Source organism: Papaver somniferum, chromosome 9 (genome assembly GCF_003573695.1).
Source record: "Papaver somniferum cultivar HN1 chromosome 9, ASM357369v1, whole genome shotgun sequence".
Lineage (NCBI taxonomy): Eukaryota > Viridiplantae > Streptophyta > Magnoliopsida > Ranunculales > Papaveraceae > Papaver > Papaver somniferum.
In genome coordinates, this window is record NC_039366.1 from 6119812 (window position 1) to 6137643 (window position 17832).

Genomic DNA, 17832 nt, shown 5'->3' on the forward strand with positions numbered 1-17832 from the left:
AACCGTAGAAAAAAGCAAAGTTTTCTTACCTGAGTATGAACCTAGGCCCAAAGAAAAAGAAGTGAAGTTCTTTGATCACTTAGTTAACTAAATGAATTTAGGCCCAAAGAGAAAGAAGTAAAGTCCTTAAAACACTAACTGAATTTAGGCCCAACAAATAGAATCAAAACTAAGTTAAGACACTAACTGAATTTAGGCCCAACAAGTACAATCAAAACTAGGTCAAATCCGCAGTTAATCCGTAACCGGCCCGTACAATCCGTGGATCCGCAAAGGTTAAATCCGCGGGTGATTGGGTCGGTCAAGGTTCAATTTTGCAAATCCGCAACTTTGACGGTTCGGTTACGGGTGACTCCTAATCCGCAACCGTCCGTCCGTTGCACACCCCTATCCTAGAGCACTCCAAAACGGTAAGACGGCCCTGCTGTTCTATACGTCCTTCGTTAGCATTTGAGTGGTTGACCCGTTAGTGAACTGCATATTTTGGTCAAACTGTTATGGAGATTGACGTCCGTTAGGTTAATAACAAAGAATATCCTCCCCTTCTTCGTCTCTATTCACTCTTTGTTCATCACGCTTTCTTTCGTAGCCTCTCTGACTCTCTAGCTACAAAACCAGTTTCCGGATTAAACGAGAGATTGAGATATCTTCCACCTCAGGGTCAATCATACTCCCAATTCTATGATTGTTTTTCATCACCGCCTCCGTTTCGTCATTCACTGAATCATTCTTGTTCTTGATTGTAAGATACCTAAATGCAATATAAATCCTTTCTTTGATGTTTGAATTTGACTATCACTCGTTTTAATCTGTTCAATTCTGTAGGAACCCATTTATCGTTTTTGTATCTTGATTCTTCATTTGATACTGTTTGTGATATTGCCTGAGCTAGATTGAGTTGATTTCGATTGGTATTTTTGGATTCTTCTCGTCTTCCTGAAATACTGTTTAATTCAAGTATTGGGTTCGTCTGAATCTTGTTCTACTGAGTATGAATTGAAAAGTTTGTGTTGGCACGCTAACTGTTTGTGTTGGCACGCTAACTGTTTGTGTTATTGCCTTAGCTATGTCAAGCAACAAGCTTCCGGAAGAGATTTACCACGAAATCTTGATTAGATTACCAGTCAAATCCGTATTAAAAAGTAAGTCTGTTTGTAAATCTTGGTATTCCCAAATTTCGAATCCTAATTTTGTTAAATCACACCTCAATCAAACTAAGAACAACTCTAGTAGCAATAGTAGGCTGTTGCTTGGAATTGGTGATGATCTGCACTCTATTGGTTATGATTCCTTAGTTCCATCCATGGATTTTGAAGATTCTGCAGTTAGAATGCGGTATCCATTTAAATTACAAATTCAGTGTGTTAGATTATTTGGTTCTTGTGATGGTCTGGTTTTTCTTTGGCTTTATGGTTGCTCTGTTTATTCTGATGATGGCGAGGATATCTTGTGTGCTTGGAACCCAGCAACCAGGGAATACAAGAACATACCTCAATCACCATCTATACATTTCAACGATATCTGCATAAATGGTCTTGTATATGATGGTAAGAATGATGATTACAAATTTGTAATTGGGGCAGATGGTTTAAGTGAGTTGACTACTTTTGTGGAAATCTTTTCGTTAAGATCAAATTCATGGGAAAGGATTCTAACACCTTACTGGTCTACTTATGGTGATTGGAAAACTGGGGTACTTGTTAATGGGGATCTTCATTGGCTAGCCAAAGGGGAATGTGGCGTTTGCATAGTCTATTTGGATATCAGCTGCGGCATGCCATGGTTCAAAGAAATTCAACTACCAACAGTGCCTAATTTGGAGTTTCTTATTGTGGGAGTGTTGGAAGAGGGGTGCCTTTGTGTAGTTTCTGATAATGGTGATTCGGTTGGTCTTGGTCGTGTTCAGGTGTGGGAAATGAAAGTTTATGGGGTTCGTGAATCTTGGACTAAACGTTATGTTATCACCAATGAGAGAATTACTAAGTCAGTTATGGTTACAGAACCTGGTTGGAAGATTATATGGTCTTTTAAGAATGGAAAGATTGTATTCATGGATTCTCATAAACTAGTGTTATATGATCCAAAGCATAGAACTGCCGTTGAACGGAATTTAGATAGGTTGGCATATTTTACGTCAGAAGCTAACTATGTTGAAAGCTTATTTTCACTCAATTCTGATACATACGTGGGGACAGAACTATTAGAGGAATCAACTGAAGACGAGGAATCAACCGAAGAGGATGAGGAATCAACTGAAGACGAAGGCTAAGAATGTGTTATTTTGTTTTTGTTTAGAACCTATTAGTTTAGGAGTAAGTCTTCCAAGTTCAACATGGCCTAGTTGATATCTGTACGGGTATATACTCTATGCATGGGCAAGTAGAATTAGCTCTTTGCCGAATTAAATAAATATTTAGTATTTTAGCACGGTCAAAGAAGCCTCCTAATATTCCCTAGTTACAAGAATCCCAGCAGGCCTGCTATCATGCAATTGGCACTAGTTCGGCATAAGATGAGATCTCAAGTGGTGGTGGTGTCAAGCAGGCTATCCTATTAAGCTGAGTGCGTGTGTATGAATGGTAATCAAGACTTAGTAGATGATATTTACAAATATTCTGCACATTATTCAATAAGCATGGATCCAAGGCCGAGAAATATCAGCAATGATAGCGGTACTCTGTGTCATCCTCGTCTTGTGAAAGAGGATTATACATCGAATGATAAATTTGATTATTCGTCCATTGAAGAGGATGCTCAGTTGACAGTGCACCACCATACTCATCATCATAAGGAACCGTCTTCAGAGCTGGGTGCTTATATGAGGCCTGCTGCTCCTCCTCCTGCTCAATCAGTGGTACTATACTTCCATCAATAGTCAGGTTCCCTTGCAACCACTTGTTGATATTGTGTGTGTTTATATATATATATCACTCGTGTGTGGTCTTTTGTGTTTTTCAGGTTTATCTCTTTCTGTAACTTGTTGATCTTGATGAAATTTATGTTCATCCAGTCTTAACTCTTTAGCATCGCATGTTCCTATCTAAATAGGTCTGTTTAACTATTTCTTCATAGTTTACTCTTCATAACTTGCTCCCTTGCGTGCGAACAAGACCACTCCTCGAATGGTTCGGGGTAACCACTGCCATAGTTACCACGATCACCTGTTGGACCTAAAATCAGCTAACTTCTGGTGCTCCCCAACGACTTGCTTTTGTAGAATACTAGAATTGTGTTCACTTTCCATGCTGTGCAGATTATGGAGTCCAAGTTCTTCCGACTTTTTTGCTAGTGGGACGATCTAAGTAGTTCTCTGCTGCAGTGCTACTTTGAATCTTTTATGATGGATATGTTTGAAAGTCATAACTTACATTTGTCTCATCCAAAATTAATAGATGGCCTCTTTGAGTGATTGCAAGTGGATAGGGTGACGGGTAAAGGTCGAAATTATCCTACCCGACCCGCCTAATACTGAAAAGACTACATAACCCTTCTATTATTTTTATCTCCTGGCCGTTTTATCGTTGTTTTTTCCTCTGCCTATCTCTTTTGTCTTCTTTCATATTCACCTCAAATCGAACACAGAAAGTCAGAAACTCATCCCCTTTCCCAGTTCTAACCCTAGGCCTTACTCTTCTCAAATTCATGTTCATCTTTCAAGCTCTCGGTTAAAACCCTTTACTCAGTTGGTTCGTTTACACCCTAATAGTCTAATTCCGGCAAATCTGATTGGGAAGTTTTGAATTGACGTCCAATCTTAGGTACGCCCATAATAATCACATGATTATCAAAAAAAAATAATTAATAATCTGAATGGGTTTTTCTTTTTATATCTGAAATATGTTGTATTGTTTCATTTGTATTTGAAGAAATTAGTTGAAATCAGTTGAGCAATATGATTGCCATTGTGAGAAATTAACATGCATGTGACCTGATTGATGAAATTTCTCATCGGAATTTAGTGTGTTCCTCATGGAGGACGAGCTTCAAAGGGATTCTGTTAGGAATGGGAGAAAAATTCAATTGAATGGGATTTAAAATCTCTAGTCATATGTTGTCTCTTCATGAATCTATATCATCTATAAAGAACCTTCTAGATATCATCAATAAATTCAGCATAGCTTCAGGTCAAGTCATAAATTTCAAGAAATCAAGTGTATTCTTCAACAAACATATGCCTCCACAAAGATGTTCTCAACTGACAGGTCTACTCCAAATGAAAAGTATGGGTTTAAATAAGAAATATCTTGGTCTCCCTCTCTTCATAGGAAGAAATAAAAAAGAAAGTTTTAAACCCATAGAAGATAAAATCCAAGGCAGACTAAGTACCTGGCAAGGAAAAATCATTGATCAAGATGGGAGGTCAACTCAAGTTCAATCTGTCCTGAGTACTATGTCAAACTACCAAATGGGATGCTTCAAAATGCCAAAGAATGTCATTGAGAATATTGATAAAACTCAGAGAAGATACTGGTGGAACAAAGATAATAAAAGAGGAGCAAACCCAATTGCTTGGAATGCTGTTTGTAAACCAAAAAGACTAGGAGGTATGGGATTCAAAAATACAAGAAAATTCAATGAAGCTCTTCTAGAAAAGTTGGCTTGGAGGATGATCACTGAGCACAACAATCTGTGTTGGAGAATTCTTAGAGCAAAATATTTCCACAACAAAGACCCTTTAAGTGAAAACATCACCTCTAAAGGAACTTGGATTTGGCAGAGCATCTACAAAGGCCTACAAATAGTGAAGAAATACTATATCAGAAGTGTTGGAGATGGGTCCATCATAAAAGTTTGGAAACACAGCTGGATTGGAAACAAGAAGCCTTCTCAGCTCTCTCAATACAATCAGCACCTAAACAGCAATGAAACAGTTCAGTATCTGATTCATCAAGATAGTAAACAATGGAATATACAGAAAATCAGGCAATTCTTTAATCAAGAAGAAAGAAATGACATTCAAGAAATAAGAATTACTGGAGGCACAAAAGATGGAATTCATTGGAGCTTAAATAGAAATGGTATGTTTTCAGTTCAATCCACATACAAGGCTTTAACTCAAGAAATTAATGGCAACAATGTCAGCAAGGAGGATCAGAAGTTTTGGCTGAAGATATGGCATCTAAAACTCCCATATAAAATAAACCTATTCTTATGGAGATGCCTAAAAGAAATTCTTCAAACAAGAGGCAGAATTGGAAGATACTCTCAGTTGGATGATTACAACTGCCCCTTCTGTGCTCAAACCATGAAAACAGATGCTCATCTTCTTATTCAATGTGACTTAGTTAAAGCCGTTTGGTTTGCCATCCTGCCAGAAGCTATGCACTCTCAACAAAATTTCAATTCCTTACAAGACTGGATCAAATCTTGGTCCCAAGAGCAGAGCATCATCCCCTTCAAGAATGAACAGACTTTATTGCTAGCCACAGTCATAATGTGGCAAATCTGGAAACATAGATGCATAAAAGTCTTTGAAATCAAAGACACTCATCCAAACAAAATCATTATGTGCATCAAGAATTTTTGCTTGAAGTATAATATCTTATCTCATGGCACTAACAATAACTGCAGGGTTGGAGTGTTGAAACCAAAGAAGAAATGGGAAAAAACCCTTGTTCAGTGGAAAAAACTGAACTTTGATGCTGCTTTTTATAAAGAAACTAAAACTCGTGGAATTGGTTTAATTTTAAGAAATTATGCAGGAAGATGCTTGGAGGCCATGGTGAAAGTGACAAAAGCAAGAGAATCAGAACAAGCTGAAGGTCTAGCTCTGTTAGAAGCTGTAGAATGGATCAAGACTAAAGCTTGGAGCAACATTATCATTGAAGGTGACTGCAAAACTATCATTGAGGTTGTGACTTCAAATTCTGGAAATGTTTTATGGCAGGATCATAACCTTCTTTCCGATATTAGTAGAATAATTGAATCTCTTAGTAATGTTGAATGTACTTTTATTCCTAGGACTAGTAATGAAGCGGCATATGGGCTATCCAAATATGCCAAAAAATATGCTTGTAATCAAGTGTGGTCAGAACAACCATCTAGATGCATCCACTCTATTTTAGAGATGGATAACTCTGTGTAACTGTTTTTCCCTCAGTAATGAATTTATCTTTATGATCTAAAAAAAAAAAACGAAGGTCCAAAACATAGAAGGGGAAATAAAACCCGGCCGCTACCCACCCGATCCGCCATTTGATGGGTCGGGTAGGATCTTACCCCCTTAACGGAAGGTAGGTGGCGGGTAAAAATTTTCTTACCCGTTGAATGGCGGATAGGAAGGCGAAATAGGCCATATCCTACCCACCATACATGTGGTGCATTCGTTCCCCTAAGATCCCAAGCACACATCTACCCCACACGTCTGTGCTCTCGTACAAATTGGATGAAACAGAACTTCTCGTATAATAAATCAAGATGATACTATCATGTCTAAACCTGCATCCCGGTAAAGAGCTCCGTTTACATGGACACTGCCATATGATTTGGTTTATCCCTCCATCTGTGCAGGTGGCCACCAATTGTGTAGACTTGTATCTGTCCGGCAAGGAAAATAATATCCGGAATAATTTTCAATTGACGAAAACTGCTGATTTTTCAAAATTTTCTGTTGACCCGATACAGTACTGAACTTGTTAATTACTTGTAGGAGATTATTGACATCACAAACAGATTGTACAACTGGTAGATAATAAACATCACGAGACTACCGACTATACAATCCGTAGATAATGAACTTCACTAAACCACCGATTGTGAAAGTAGAGAAATCCGAAACTTTACTAGTTTTAAAAACAAAATTTGGGATGACTATCACAATCGGTAGATAATGAATATCACGAGACTAACGAGTGTACAATCCGTAGATAATAGAGTACTTTATCTACCTATTATACCTTTATGTTCAAATAGAGATGCACGATCGGTAGTCTTGCAATATTCATTATCTACTGAATATATAATCGGTAGTCTTGGTAGATAAACTACTCTATTATCTAACGATTCTGAGATGCTAGGTAAACCTAGCTTTTTTCCCTTTCTTCTTCTCTAAAATCTTAATAACTCAAATAATTTCCTATTACTAACGATTGACACTAATTAATCAAGGATAGATTAGCCATTACGAAAAATGTGTAGATAAGGGGTTGGCTCATTTTACTTCTTTGTGATTCTATTTTTATTTTATTAGTCTCCTCAAAATCTTTTTGGATTGCCCCTAAAAATGCAAGGTTATATAGAATCTAGAAAACATTAATGAATATGATAGATTATATTGGATTTTTTTTAATGGAAAAAAGAGGAATAATACAAATTTACAAAATAGATATTATTTTGATGGTGGTGCATCTTTGATGGCGGTGCCGATGGTCCTAGTGCTGGTGGTTGTAGCGGACAGGACGTTGACAACGGTTGTGCTGGTAGTAGGGCAGTGGTGGTGGCGCTGGGGTCGGTGCTAGTAGAGGTAGGATGGCCTTGGTGCTAGTGGCGGGGACACAGGCTTTTCTGGTGGTGTTAAGGCACTGTTGGTGGTTGTTGCAGCAATTATATTGCTAGTACTGGCGGCAATGGTGGTATCAGTTGTGGAGGAGGCAAGGCTGTTGGGGAAGGGGGTTGTTGTGGTGATTGTGATGTTGGCCGAGAATCCATAAACTTTTTGCAGTAGCCTTGCGTTTTGAGTTTTTTTCTTAAACTTATACTACTGAGTCTCCATTAATCTGCGAAATCAGACTCTTCAGAGACAGACTCATGTTGAGTTGCTCTTCCAATGATTGAATTTGTTGGATTAACTTCGACAAAACCAGATACAAGGATAATGTTATTGAAATTACATATATCATACGCTTTGACAATGTCAAAAGCGATTGCAGGAATTAAAAAACTAGGAGGTTGATCATTCCAAGAAGTTGTGTTACTTGATCGTCGCCCCTCCTTTGCCAACAAGTATGCCACCTTGTATGCTCTTCTATCTACGTATTGAAAGCCTAGAGAAGAAACTAATTAATCTGCTAATAATTTAACTTCTTCCAAGATTGTGTTGTATTGCCATTGAACAGTTGTTTCCTTTCCTTGTAAATACCATATTGTTGCCTGATTGTCACCTTCTATCGCCAGATTTTGGATGTTGTTTCTGGTGGCCCATTGTGTTGCCCTTAGCAGAGTTAGAGCTTCTGCTTCTTCGACTGAAAAGGTCCCGCACCATCCAATTTCTGCTTCTTGAAAGGTGCTTGTCCAATTGCGAACGATAGAACCAACCTCAGTATTAGTGATCTCAGAAAACCAAGAGGCATCACAGTTCAATTTAAATGTGTTTTCAACAGGTAAATTCCAGTAAATATCCCTGGTCTGAGTAATGTTGTTAGTTTCATGTGTTTTTACTCTATTTTTTGGATGCCAGTAAGCAAAGTGCCTAGATATATCTAGAGATAATTGTTCAGGTGTCCTAGTTTTATTTTCAAAAACTCTAAGGCATCGTTCTTTGCATATGAACCAACACTGCTTAGTTGCAGCTAGTTCCATAAAAATAGAATGTATATTTCCTTTCTGCCATTCATTATAGTGTTCTAAGATGGATTTAGCATGATGTGGGTTTAGAGATACTCCCTGTGAGGTCATTGGTGGTAAGCTCCAAACAACCTTTGCAAAATCATATTCAAAAAACAGGTGGTAAGTAGATTCTTCCATATTCTGACAAAAACCACACTTTTTATCTTCATCTCTGGCAGCTCCCAATTTTTGCTTAGATAACCCATGATTCCTAGTTTGTTTTCGTGTTTAGGGGCACCATAAAAACAAGTTAAAAGCCACTCCTTTGAGTAAAAATTATTTTTAACATTGACATTGATCATGTTAAGGTTCCACTGAACCACCTCAAAATGAATTCCATCCACCCAACCAATTGCCAAACCTATAGCTATTCCATCTGGATCTATAAAGTGGGTACTTGGGAAGTAATCAAGTACTTTTCTCATTGGTTTCAGACAAAAACAAAATGCATGGTTTTTCATTATTTCACAGGTTATTTAAGTGTTGCTGAGTTTTTTTCTGACCACACCCTTGTGTGTTCCAAGCTAGAATTTTCATGGCAGAATAAAAAGAAAGGTTAATTTAAGAAATCTGAGTCTAAAAATAAGAACAGTCAAGCAGAATAGAAAATGAGAATTAAGCAATGTAAATTAAAATTGTATGTATAATCTTTAAAAAAATTTATGGCTGCAGTTATAATAGATTGTAGCAGGCAAGTGTTGAGGATTTATAGAAATGAAATAGGATACATACCTGAATGATCCTTTTTCCTTTTTCTGCAGCCTGGTTTTTGAGTGGCTCAATCTGTTCACTTATGTGAAGTGTATCATCAGACTTGGTATTGAGACACATCGTAAACTACCCATATTGATTTAAAGAATTTCATCAAGAAGTTCATTTTCTATAGCATTTTGAAAGATTGGGGAATTGAAGTCATTTGAACCCAAAGAGCTATGAGGAGAAGAATCAAAATCAGATTGATCAGAGATTTGTGAAAGAAGATAATGCACTTTCCTTTATATATTCATAAGATTCCACAAAAATTTAAATAAATCGTATACCTCGCATTTTCATGGAATTATATTATCAATAAAATTGAATACCATGGAAATTTTAGCAATTACCCGAAAACCAGCCCGGCTCCCCAAACCTTAATCATAAATACTTTTGACATTTTTGGTATAAAATCCCGGTTTGCACCCTTATCTAACTTGCCAAAACTTCTGCACCCTATCCTCCAAACTAGGGATGCACATTGGGTCGGGTAGGCCGGGTTTGGACTCACCCGCCACCCTACCTGCTGATGGCGGGTATTTGAAGATATCACCCGTAGTCGACTCAACATTAAAACGGGTAGGTTTTCACCCGACCCACATTTCAACGGGTTAGGTCAGGCGGGTGGCGGGTTTACCCGTCATCCAACATAATTAACAGATAAAGAACTGAGAAGTAAGTTACTCCATGTAAGTGACTATAATGATTCAATTACACACCCAAAGAGAAATCATGTAACCATCACATATAGAGACACATAGACAGTAATTAGTGTTGTTGTTGACAAAACCAAGAACAGATCAAATAAAGTTAATCAACACCACCCTCACAAAGAAAGCAATACACAAAAGAAAAGCGAAAATATGTTCATACAAGTTTACTGCATTTTACAAAAACAAGAAACAAAATAAGAAAAGACAAACAAAAAAGAAAGATAAAAGAGTAGTAAAAGTGGTATGTAAATTACTTTTTGTGCTTGATAGATTGCAGCTTAGGATGCCTAGCTAGGGTTTTTGTTACAAATCCCCTTTCTTTTATTTTTGATGTGATTCCTGTGAACAACAAGGAGATTATGAAGTCAAAAACGAAACCCTTGCATGATAAACAAAATCGTATTCATGGCTTAATCTTGAGAAGAAAATAAACAAAAACAAAATCAAATTCATGGTATCAATTCCATACCTAATTAAAAAAAAAATCGGATCCGACCTTACCTAATTAGCCTGTTGCTGCTGGTGATGGTGGTGATTAGACGGTGATTTGAAGAGTGATGAAGAGTGAATCTGATTTCTGAATGAAGAAGAGAAACTGCGCCTCTGAGAGTGAACAGAGAGGAGTAAGAATTGACAAAGGTTTAGCCGTCTAGGTATTTAGGTTAGATACTTTTTTCACATTTCTATGAGTGTGATTCAATCTAGGAAATAATCTAAGGGTCACGAAATATTTATGCGGGTGAGCGGGTAAGTCACGTTGGGTAATGCCAAAATCATAGTCGACTCGCTCGAGGGAGGGTATTAGGAGCTGCAAGTCATAGTCGACCTGTGCCATCAACGGGTAGGGTCGGGTGCGAGTGAAAACAGGCGGGTGTGGGTCGGTTCGGCGGGTAGGGTCGGGTTTGTGCAGCCCTACTCCAAACCTGGCTCAATACAATGTTTGGTTAAATCCACCCCTGCTCAATACACCCTTTGTCAGTACTTGGGTTGGTTTATCCGTTAGTGAACTGAATTTTGGTCAAACCGTTAAGGGAATTAACGGCGGTTAGGTTAATAACAATATCCTCGACTTCTCTTCGTCTCTCTCTTCCACTCTTTGTTCATCACGTTTTTCCTTTCATAGTCTCTCACTCTCGGCGCTTCCAAAACCAGTGGCCGGATTTAACCGTTCACGGCGGTCTAACAACCGGTAAATTCATTCACCTTACAGGTAATTGACATATCTTCCACCTCCATTTTAGCTTCATTTAGTAATTATACCCAATTCTGTAATTGTTTTCATCACCGCCTCCCTTTCGTCATTCACTGAATCGTTCTTGTTCATGATAGTAGGATAACTAAATGCCATAGAATTTTTCATTTGATTATCATTCTTTTTAATTTGTTCAATTTCTGTCGTAACCCGTCAATTATCTTGTATTTTGGTTCTTCATTGACACTGTTTGTGATATTGCCTGAGCTAGATTAAGTTGATTTCGATTGCTATCTTCTATTTCTCCTCTTATTCTTGAAATTATGTTTAATTTGAGTATTGGGTTTGTCTGAATCTTGTTCTGCTGAGTATGAATGGAAGAATTTGTGTTGGCACGCAAACTGTTTACTAAAAGTCCGAAACATATACACATAACGGGGTAGCAAATTTTGGTAAATGTTAAGACTAACTGAAGTTAAATATTTTATCATGGTTATGTGGTGTTGGTGGTGAGGACTTCTTGTGTGTTTGGAACCCAACCACCGGGAGAATACAAGAAGAAGATACCTCAATCACCAAATTCATATTTTCACAGGTATGTCTGCATTTATGGTGATTACAAGTCTGTAATTGGGTATGTTCTGATGAAAATTAGTTGAGCACTTTAGTGGAAATCTTTCGGTTAAGATCTGATGTCTTTAAGGAACTTTTCATTTTTCGGTTCTGTTGTTTCGGCTCGGTCTATTAAAGGCTCCTGAATTATCACCGGCCTGAGTAATCTCAATTTTATGAGGATTTCCCCTAGAGCACCAATCTCAATCCTAAGTTGGAAATTGCTGCATACACAGAAATCTTATTTCATGTTTTGTTCTGCGTTTTAATATGTTCAGTAACTGAGATTGACTATTTTGCGAGTATCCTAGTGTGAGTACTGGTACTTAAGGTGAATTTTTGCTTTTCTTCTTCGACTTTATCCCATGATTAGCATCCATAACTCTCGGAAATCTGCATGTCCTTGTCCTACCCCCTAGTTGACATTAGATGAAGGATGATACCTATGATCAATTTTCGCTTTTCAAAGACTTTTTATTATATTTTCATGTACAATCAGATTAGGAATTTGTTCCATGTTAGGAGTTCTAATTCTTGGCAGATTCTATCTAAATTTACAAAAAGGAGTCATAACCCTTGGGTCTTAGCATTGTGTGAATTCTGATATGTTCGACAGAAACTCTAAAGTTGTCTATTCTCTGATTTTGAGTAAGAATAATAATTTTGCTTCAGTGGAACAGACACATTGACGAACCACCGGTATGAAGTCTTACATCTGGTTAGAAACTTGTGATGGTTCAATCGAGCAAGTAGAAGAAGAGGTTGCTATGGTTATCCCAATGATTTGCAGAGAAGTGTTTCAGAATAGCATGGGTTCAACAAAGAAGAGTGCTATTTTACTTCCCCAACGAGTCAACAATACAGTTATATTAGGCTTAATACTCGAGTATTGCCGGTTTCACCAAGCACTGGGTCGCTCTAATAAGGAGCGCAAATCTTTTGATGAGAAGTTCATCCGAATTGATACAGGAAGGTTATGTGAATTGGCTGCTGCTGCTGACAGTTTAAAACTGAAACCTTTGGTTGATCTCACCTGCCGAGCACTTGCTCGGATGATTGAAGGGAAAACACCTGAGGAAATTCGTGAGACATTTCACATACCTGATGATCTCACGGAGGAGGAGAAGTTGGAGCCTTTAAGAAACACAACTGATGATCCGCGAATCAGGCTGCTTAATCGACTTTATGCCAGAAAGAGGAAACAATTAAAGGAGAGAGAGAAGCAGAAGACTTCTGACGTTGAAGAAGAGCGGATGGACGCTGAATGCTCTGTTGACGATCTGTTGTCGTATATCAATGAAGATTCAAAGGCGAGTAAAGCTCCTAAACATAAAAAGAGAAACCGTAAAAGGAAAGATCAGCAAAAAGAATCATGTACAAACAGTGATAAAGACAAGAAGGAAGTTCCTCGTGCACTCCTAAACGGTGAAATGAGCACCAGTTCTAGTCAGACTTCAGAATTTCAAGATTTAGCAGATGAATCATCTAAAATCGATTTTGATTATGATATTGACGATGATGAGCTAGACCCCGCAATGAAGGAAGAACTCGATAGGGAGGTGGAGGAATTCGCTAGGAGATTGAATTTAGATTGGACTGAGAGAATGCAGGAGGTCCTGTCATTAGCGCAAGAAGGAAGGCATGCTTCCATTTCACCGAAAGGAAACAATTCCTTGACGAGACACCATACCCTTGTAGGCTAGACCAGCTATTTGGATATGACTTGAAAAGTGGATACTAAAAGTGTTCCACAAAAATAGAGGTCTCGATGCTATTTTTTCTTTTTTCTTTATTCCGATGCTGTTTTCAAACATCTGTATGTGTTTTCTGTTCTTTGAAAATATTCTTTATTTACATTGGAATGAAATTTTGACCTCATTTGTATACTCGGCCCAAGCCCACGGTTTTGTTGGATCTTTCTCTGGAGGATCTCCAGCATCTACTAAAATTTTTGTGCCAGCATATAAATCTACTTATAGTTTACGATGAAAACATAATTGGAGGTGGTGATCAACAAAGTAATTGTAATTACTATGATTATTACAGTCCATTCATTGGAGAAGATTTCTCATTGATTTACACACTTGTCTGCATTCTAAAACGGATTCAATAGGTAAGCGACAAAATGTACTAATATGATATCTCCATGAACTTTTTTTTTTTTTTTTTGAAGCATGCATATAATAAAAAGCAACTAAACTGTTATTACACGAGGGAATGTGATTCTCCTAGAATCGCCTAATAGAATATGGTTAACAAAAGCCGTGTTCGTCTGGTCTCATATTGAGCTTGAGTAGTTTCCAGCTTGGCTACCGTCCGCCGCATAGTTCGCTAGACCATCTGCTGCTTGGTTTCCTTCTCTGTAATTGTGCTGAGTAGCACAACATGGAATTTGGCTCATCCGGTGCTTAATTTCTGTCACCATTTCTGAAATATACCAAGGGGCTTCTGCTGGAGTTTTAATGAAGTGTATGAGACTTTCAGAATCTGCCTCAAATAACACTTTAGGCCATCCTCTTTCCGTGGCAATTCTGGTTACTAATATTGTTGCCCAAGTTTCTGCTGTGAGCGCTGAGGTTAATCCTAGCGGTTGAGCAAGAGCCATTATCGTTTGTGCATTCGAGTCCCTGCAAATGAAATCTGCTCCCGCCATACCTGGGTGGTCTCTAACAGCTCCATCAGTGTTGACTTTAATCCAGTCTGATGTTGGCTTGCACCAACCTCACTAGTCCAGAATGCGCAATTCAGTACAGGCCAAATCTGTCGTAAATCAAGTTATAAGACCAATATTGCCCGTCCTAAAGTCTGTCCTATTTTTTATGTACTATTTATTATAGGACGGTTAGTATTTGTCTAAAATTAACAATCAATTTGTTTTGTCCAAAAATAATGATTGATGATGAGTGTAGAAATTCTATAATCAGATATTCAGCCTAATCTGGTTTAGGTGAGTCCGTTCAGCTAAATCTGAATCTACGAGAATGTATTTTTCCCCCTTTCTGGTTCAGGTGAGTCCGTTCAGCTAAATCTGAATCTACGAGAATGTATTTTTCCCCCTTTTTTTTCCTTATTGTAATTTGATTAATACTATAGATAGACAAGGCAATGTATGAATTTTATAAGATTCATTCTGTTAACATTAACTTTGAATTCAATTAACAACTTAACAACCCAAACAACTTTAAATTCAACAACAAAAGTTGCTTCATGTTCAAAACAACAAAGAAGAAGAAAAAAAAAACAGTATGAATATGCACGTCCATGAGTTACGTATTGCTTTGGCCATTCAATCGTCTCGTCGGGATCAATACCTTCAACTGTTCCATAGGGATATCAATAACTTCATCGATAAGGACTTCATAATTTTCATCATTTGGTGGCGTACTACAGTTAAAACGTCCAACTGCTTTGTTCTTTAAATTCCTCAAGAGGCATCCAATTACTAGATTCTGTCCACCAGCAGTATGGGACCAAAGTTGATAGTAATCTATAAAGAGAAAATGAACAAAGTAAGTACATTATAGTAAATCATCAATGTTAAGCAATTAAAAGAATTAAGAATCTTCAAACATTCTTTTGAGTTAAGAAGGTGTAACTCAAGCCCAGATCTTGTGGTGTTGCCGGAAATCAACTGAAAGTTATTGTACGTCTGCACAAATCAACTGAGGTCAGATGCACACTCAGCAAGTGAAAACTCTGCAAGATTGTATCTGAATCTGAAACCTGTGTGAACATAAAAAATTCAATTATTTGCTACCTCCTCAGCCAAGATTATTTAAGGGATCAACAAGATGTTGAAGAGCATGTATTACATTGCAAGAACAGATGCTCAAGAAATATAGACATATCTTCTCATGCTTATGGGGTTTATCTGAGTAAGGGAGGAAACAATCACTTAAAACCAAATTAAAGACCAGATATTTCATGGTTTAGAAACGGGGAAAATGATAAGCCGTGATTAAGAACAGAAATTCTCAATCCCCTCATGACCAGAAAATATCACATATAGACTCAAGAATAAGCTCCTTACCCATGGTCGTTGAGGATTTTGTCAGAGTTGGAGAGACCTGCTGATGCTCCTTGCACCTAACAGCTTCCACTCACTAGATTTTAGGCTGTAAAGGTTTTTAAAACTAACGAGATAGAAAGCAATGCTGACACGTTATCCTCCTCAAACATTTCAGAATCAACCAAAAGATCACATTTATGCAGATCAGGTGTGGCCAATAACTTTCAGCTGTAGAGGTGATAAAATTGTGCAGAATTAATAAAATTGTATGGAATCAGGTGTTAAAATTCTTCAAACTACAGATGACTACATATAACATAAATTAAGAATTAATGCTAAAATACGATTTTGGTTTGTATTACGTAGGAAATCCCCTACCTGTTAAGCAATCCAAAAAAAATCAATTGAATCCGAGCAGGTCTAAAATGAATTACAAAATTTTGCAGTGACCAATTTTCCATCATTGGTCCTGATATCTATATGTTAAAAGTTGGATTTTGCACATTAACGAAAATATAAAGGGTCCTGATACTTACTGCCATCACACTATCACTGTTCCTTCCTATTTTAGTGACCAATTTTCCATCACTCCAGGTACCTGCACTACCCTGCCATTCCATATGTCCTCAATAATTGACTAGTGCATAGCTAAAAACAAGAAGAACCAAATATAAAGCGAAATTGACATCAACTACATAAACATCTAAGTAAATCTATCAAAACTTCTTCCGCCTCTTTTCCCAGAGGCAGCATAAAAGGGTAATGTAGATTTCAGTTCACCTTGTTTTTGCTTTTGCTCCTTAGTATCTTCTTTAACCTTCTTCCTAAAACAGAAAACAAGATTATTTAGAATGGGAGCATCATAAGCTCCAAAAATCATTACTGAGATAACTAAATTCTTACATATCAAACATAGATTTTGCTGTAGATGGTATGAACTGGTTTAGGGTATGAGGAACCGGTGGTGGAACATGAGGGTTAATCTGATTGTGAAAGTTGTGCATTTCAAATCAAAGGATTCGAAAAATTTCAATCAACTAGGGGTTATAGCAGCCGTGATTTTGGGGGTTTTATCTTCTTTTGAATGCAAAATTCAAAATACCGAAAACCCTAAATTCGAATTTGAATCAATTAAAGTCCCATAGATGAAAACCCTCGATTTAATTAGAAGTTCATAAAAAACTAAGATGATTGAATTAAAATCACAAAAACCCTTACCAATTTCGCCTCCAGCTCTATCCATAGTTTCTTCACTTGAAATGTTTAAGGATATCTGGAAAAAAAAAAACCAGAAAAATTAGGTAGAGAAAGGTTATGAGAAGGTTTATCTTTAATAAACCCACGACACGGTGGAAGTTATTTCAAGGTTTTTAGGAGTTAGGTTGGTCGTAGGATCACTTTTATCAAAGGTCTCAAATGAGTGTTAGTTTTCATTCGGATTCTAATATAATTCCAATCCCAAATATCAGCCGCCGGATCTTTAATTATCAACGGCATAGGGAATTTCTTTTTTCGGTTAAAAAATCTAAATTATTTTTGTGGGAATTATTGTTGAGGTGGAACTTACAGGTAATGGGGGAAAATAGATACCAAATAAAATGACAGATTATTGGTGTAGGTTATCAAATTCAAAATATTCGACAAATCCAAACTGTAAAATATTCTACGACACATGGAATCTGTCGTTTTCGGCGAACTTCAAGTGTCATAAAAACCTGATTTTGGACTAGTGCCTACTTGAATGGTTATGGTTGTTTTGGTTATGTTTGTAGCAGTTCGAGTCGGAGGTTCTCCCGGGACAACTGGAGGGGAAATCGTTAGAGCCCATTCAAATTCTTGTTGTTGTGCCATAGATCTTTCCATAGTGTCTGCGAGAGTGGATGGTGCTTGATTGAACACGAGTTCACTTCTTCTCGTCCAAAGTGACCAGAATAGAAAACAACATGCTGTGATAGAAGATTTATTACCCCGAGTTTGGAGAATTTGTGAAATTGTTGTTTGGGGGGTTA

General features: G+C 37.5%; 3 protein-coding genes across 11 annotated transcripts; 2 read left to right on the forward strand and 1 right to left on the reverse strand.

The window, feature by feature from the left end:
- The first annotated feature begins 1066 nt into the window (after positions 1–1066).
- Positions 1067–2269, forward strand: LOC113311232 (F-box protein CPR1-like). Its single transcript, XM_026560075.1, has one exon. The coding sequence runs from the start codon at positions 1067–1069 to the stop codon at positions 2267–2269; it is 1203 nt and encodes a 400-aa protein (XP_026415860.1).
- Positions 2270–11105: 8836 nt separating this feature from the next.
- LOC113307710 (SKP1-like protein 21) lies at positions 11106–13698 on the forward strand. Of its 4 annotated transcripts, none has more exons than XM_026556158.1 (2): positions 11106–11220; positions 12495–13698. In XM_026556158.1, the coding sequence occupies exon 2, from the start codon at positions 12516–12518 to the stop codon at positions 13515–13517; it is 1002 nt and encodes a 333-aa protein (XP_026411943.1). In that variant the 5' UTR covers positions 11106–11220; positions 12495–12515; the 3' UTR covers positions 13518–13698. The 4 variants fall into 4 exon arrangements, with proteins under 4 accessions (XP_026411943.1, XP_026411946.1, XP_026411945.1 ...); XM_026556161.1 differs by having other exon boundaries at positions 11113–11220; positions 12487–13698; XM_026556160.1 differs by having other exon boundaries at positions 11120–11797; positions 12487–13698.
- Positions 13699–14947: 1249 nt separating this feature from the next.
- On the reverse strand, positions 14948–17124 carry LOC113309138. Of its 6 annotated transcripts, XR_003340350.1 has the most exons (6): positions 17042–17124; positions 16604–16647; positions 16360–16431; positions 15845–16051; positions 15411–15537; positions 14948–15301 (listed from the first exon to the last, which is right to left on the reverse strand). XR_003340350.1 is itself a non-coding variant. In XM_026557557.1 (4 exons), the coding sequence occupies exons 1-4, from the start codon at positions 17064–17066 to the stop codon at positions 15442–15444; spliced, it is 237 nt and encodes a 78-aa protein (XP_026413342.1). In that variant the 5' UTR covers positions 17067–17118; the 3' UTR covers positions 14948–15441. The 6 variants fall into 6 exon arrangements, 1 of the variants encoding a protein (XP_026413342.1); XR_003340349.1 differs by having other exon boundaries at positions 14948–15537; XR_003340354.1 differs by having other exon boundaries at positions 14948–15537; positions 16360–16421; positions 17042–17113.
- Positions 17125–17832: the final 708 nt, after the last annotated feature.

Excerpts from the sequence above, each read along its gene's own strand:
- LOC113309138 (XM_026557557.1), bottom strand. The coding sequence starts at position 17,066 with ATGGATAGAGCTGGAGGCGAAATTG. Across the intron at positions 16,432-16,603 it reads GGAGCAAAAGCAAAAACAAG|GGTAGTGCAGGTACCTGGAG; the intron begins GTGAACTGAAAT and ends ATGGAATGGCAG. Across the intron at positions 15,538-16,359 it reads ACAGTGATAGTGTGATGGCA|GTTTCAGATTCAGATACAAT; the intron begins GTAAGTATCAGG and ends ATGTTCACACAG.
- LOC113307710 (XM_026556158.1), top strand. The coding sequence starts at position 12,516 with ATGAAGTCTTACATCTGGTTAGAAACTTGTGATGGTTCAATCGAGCAA.
- LOC113311232 (XM_026560075.1), top strand. The coding sequence starts at position 1,067 with ATGTCAAGCAACAAGCTTCCGGAAGAGATTTACCACGAAATCTTGATT.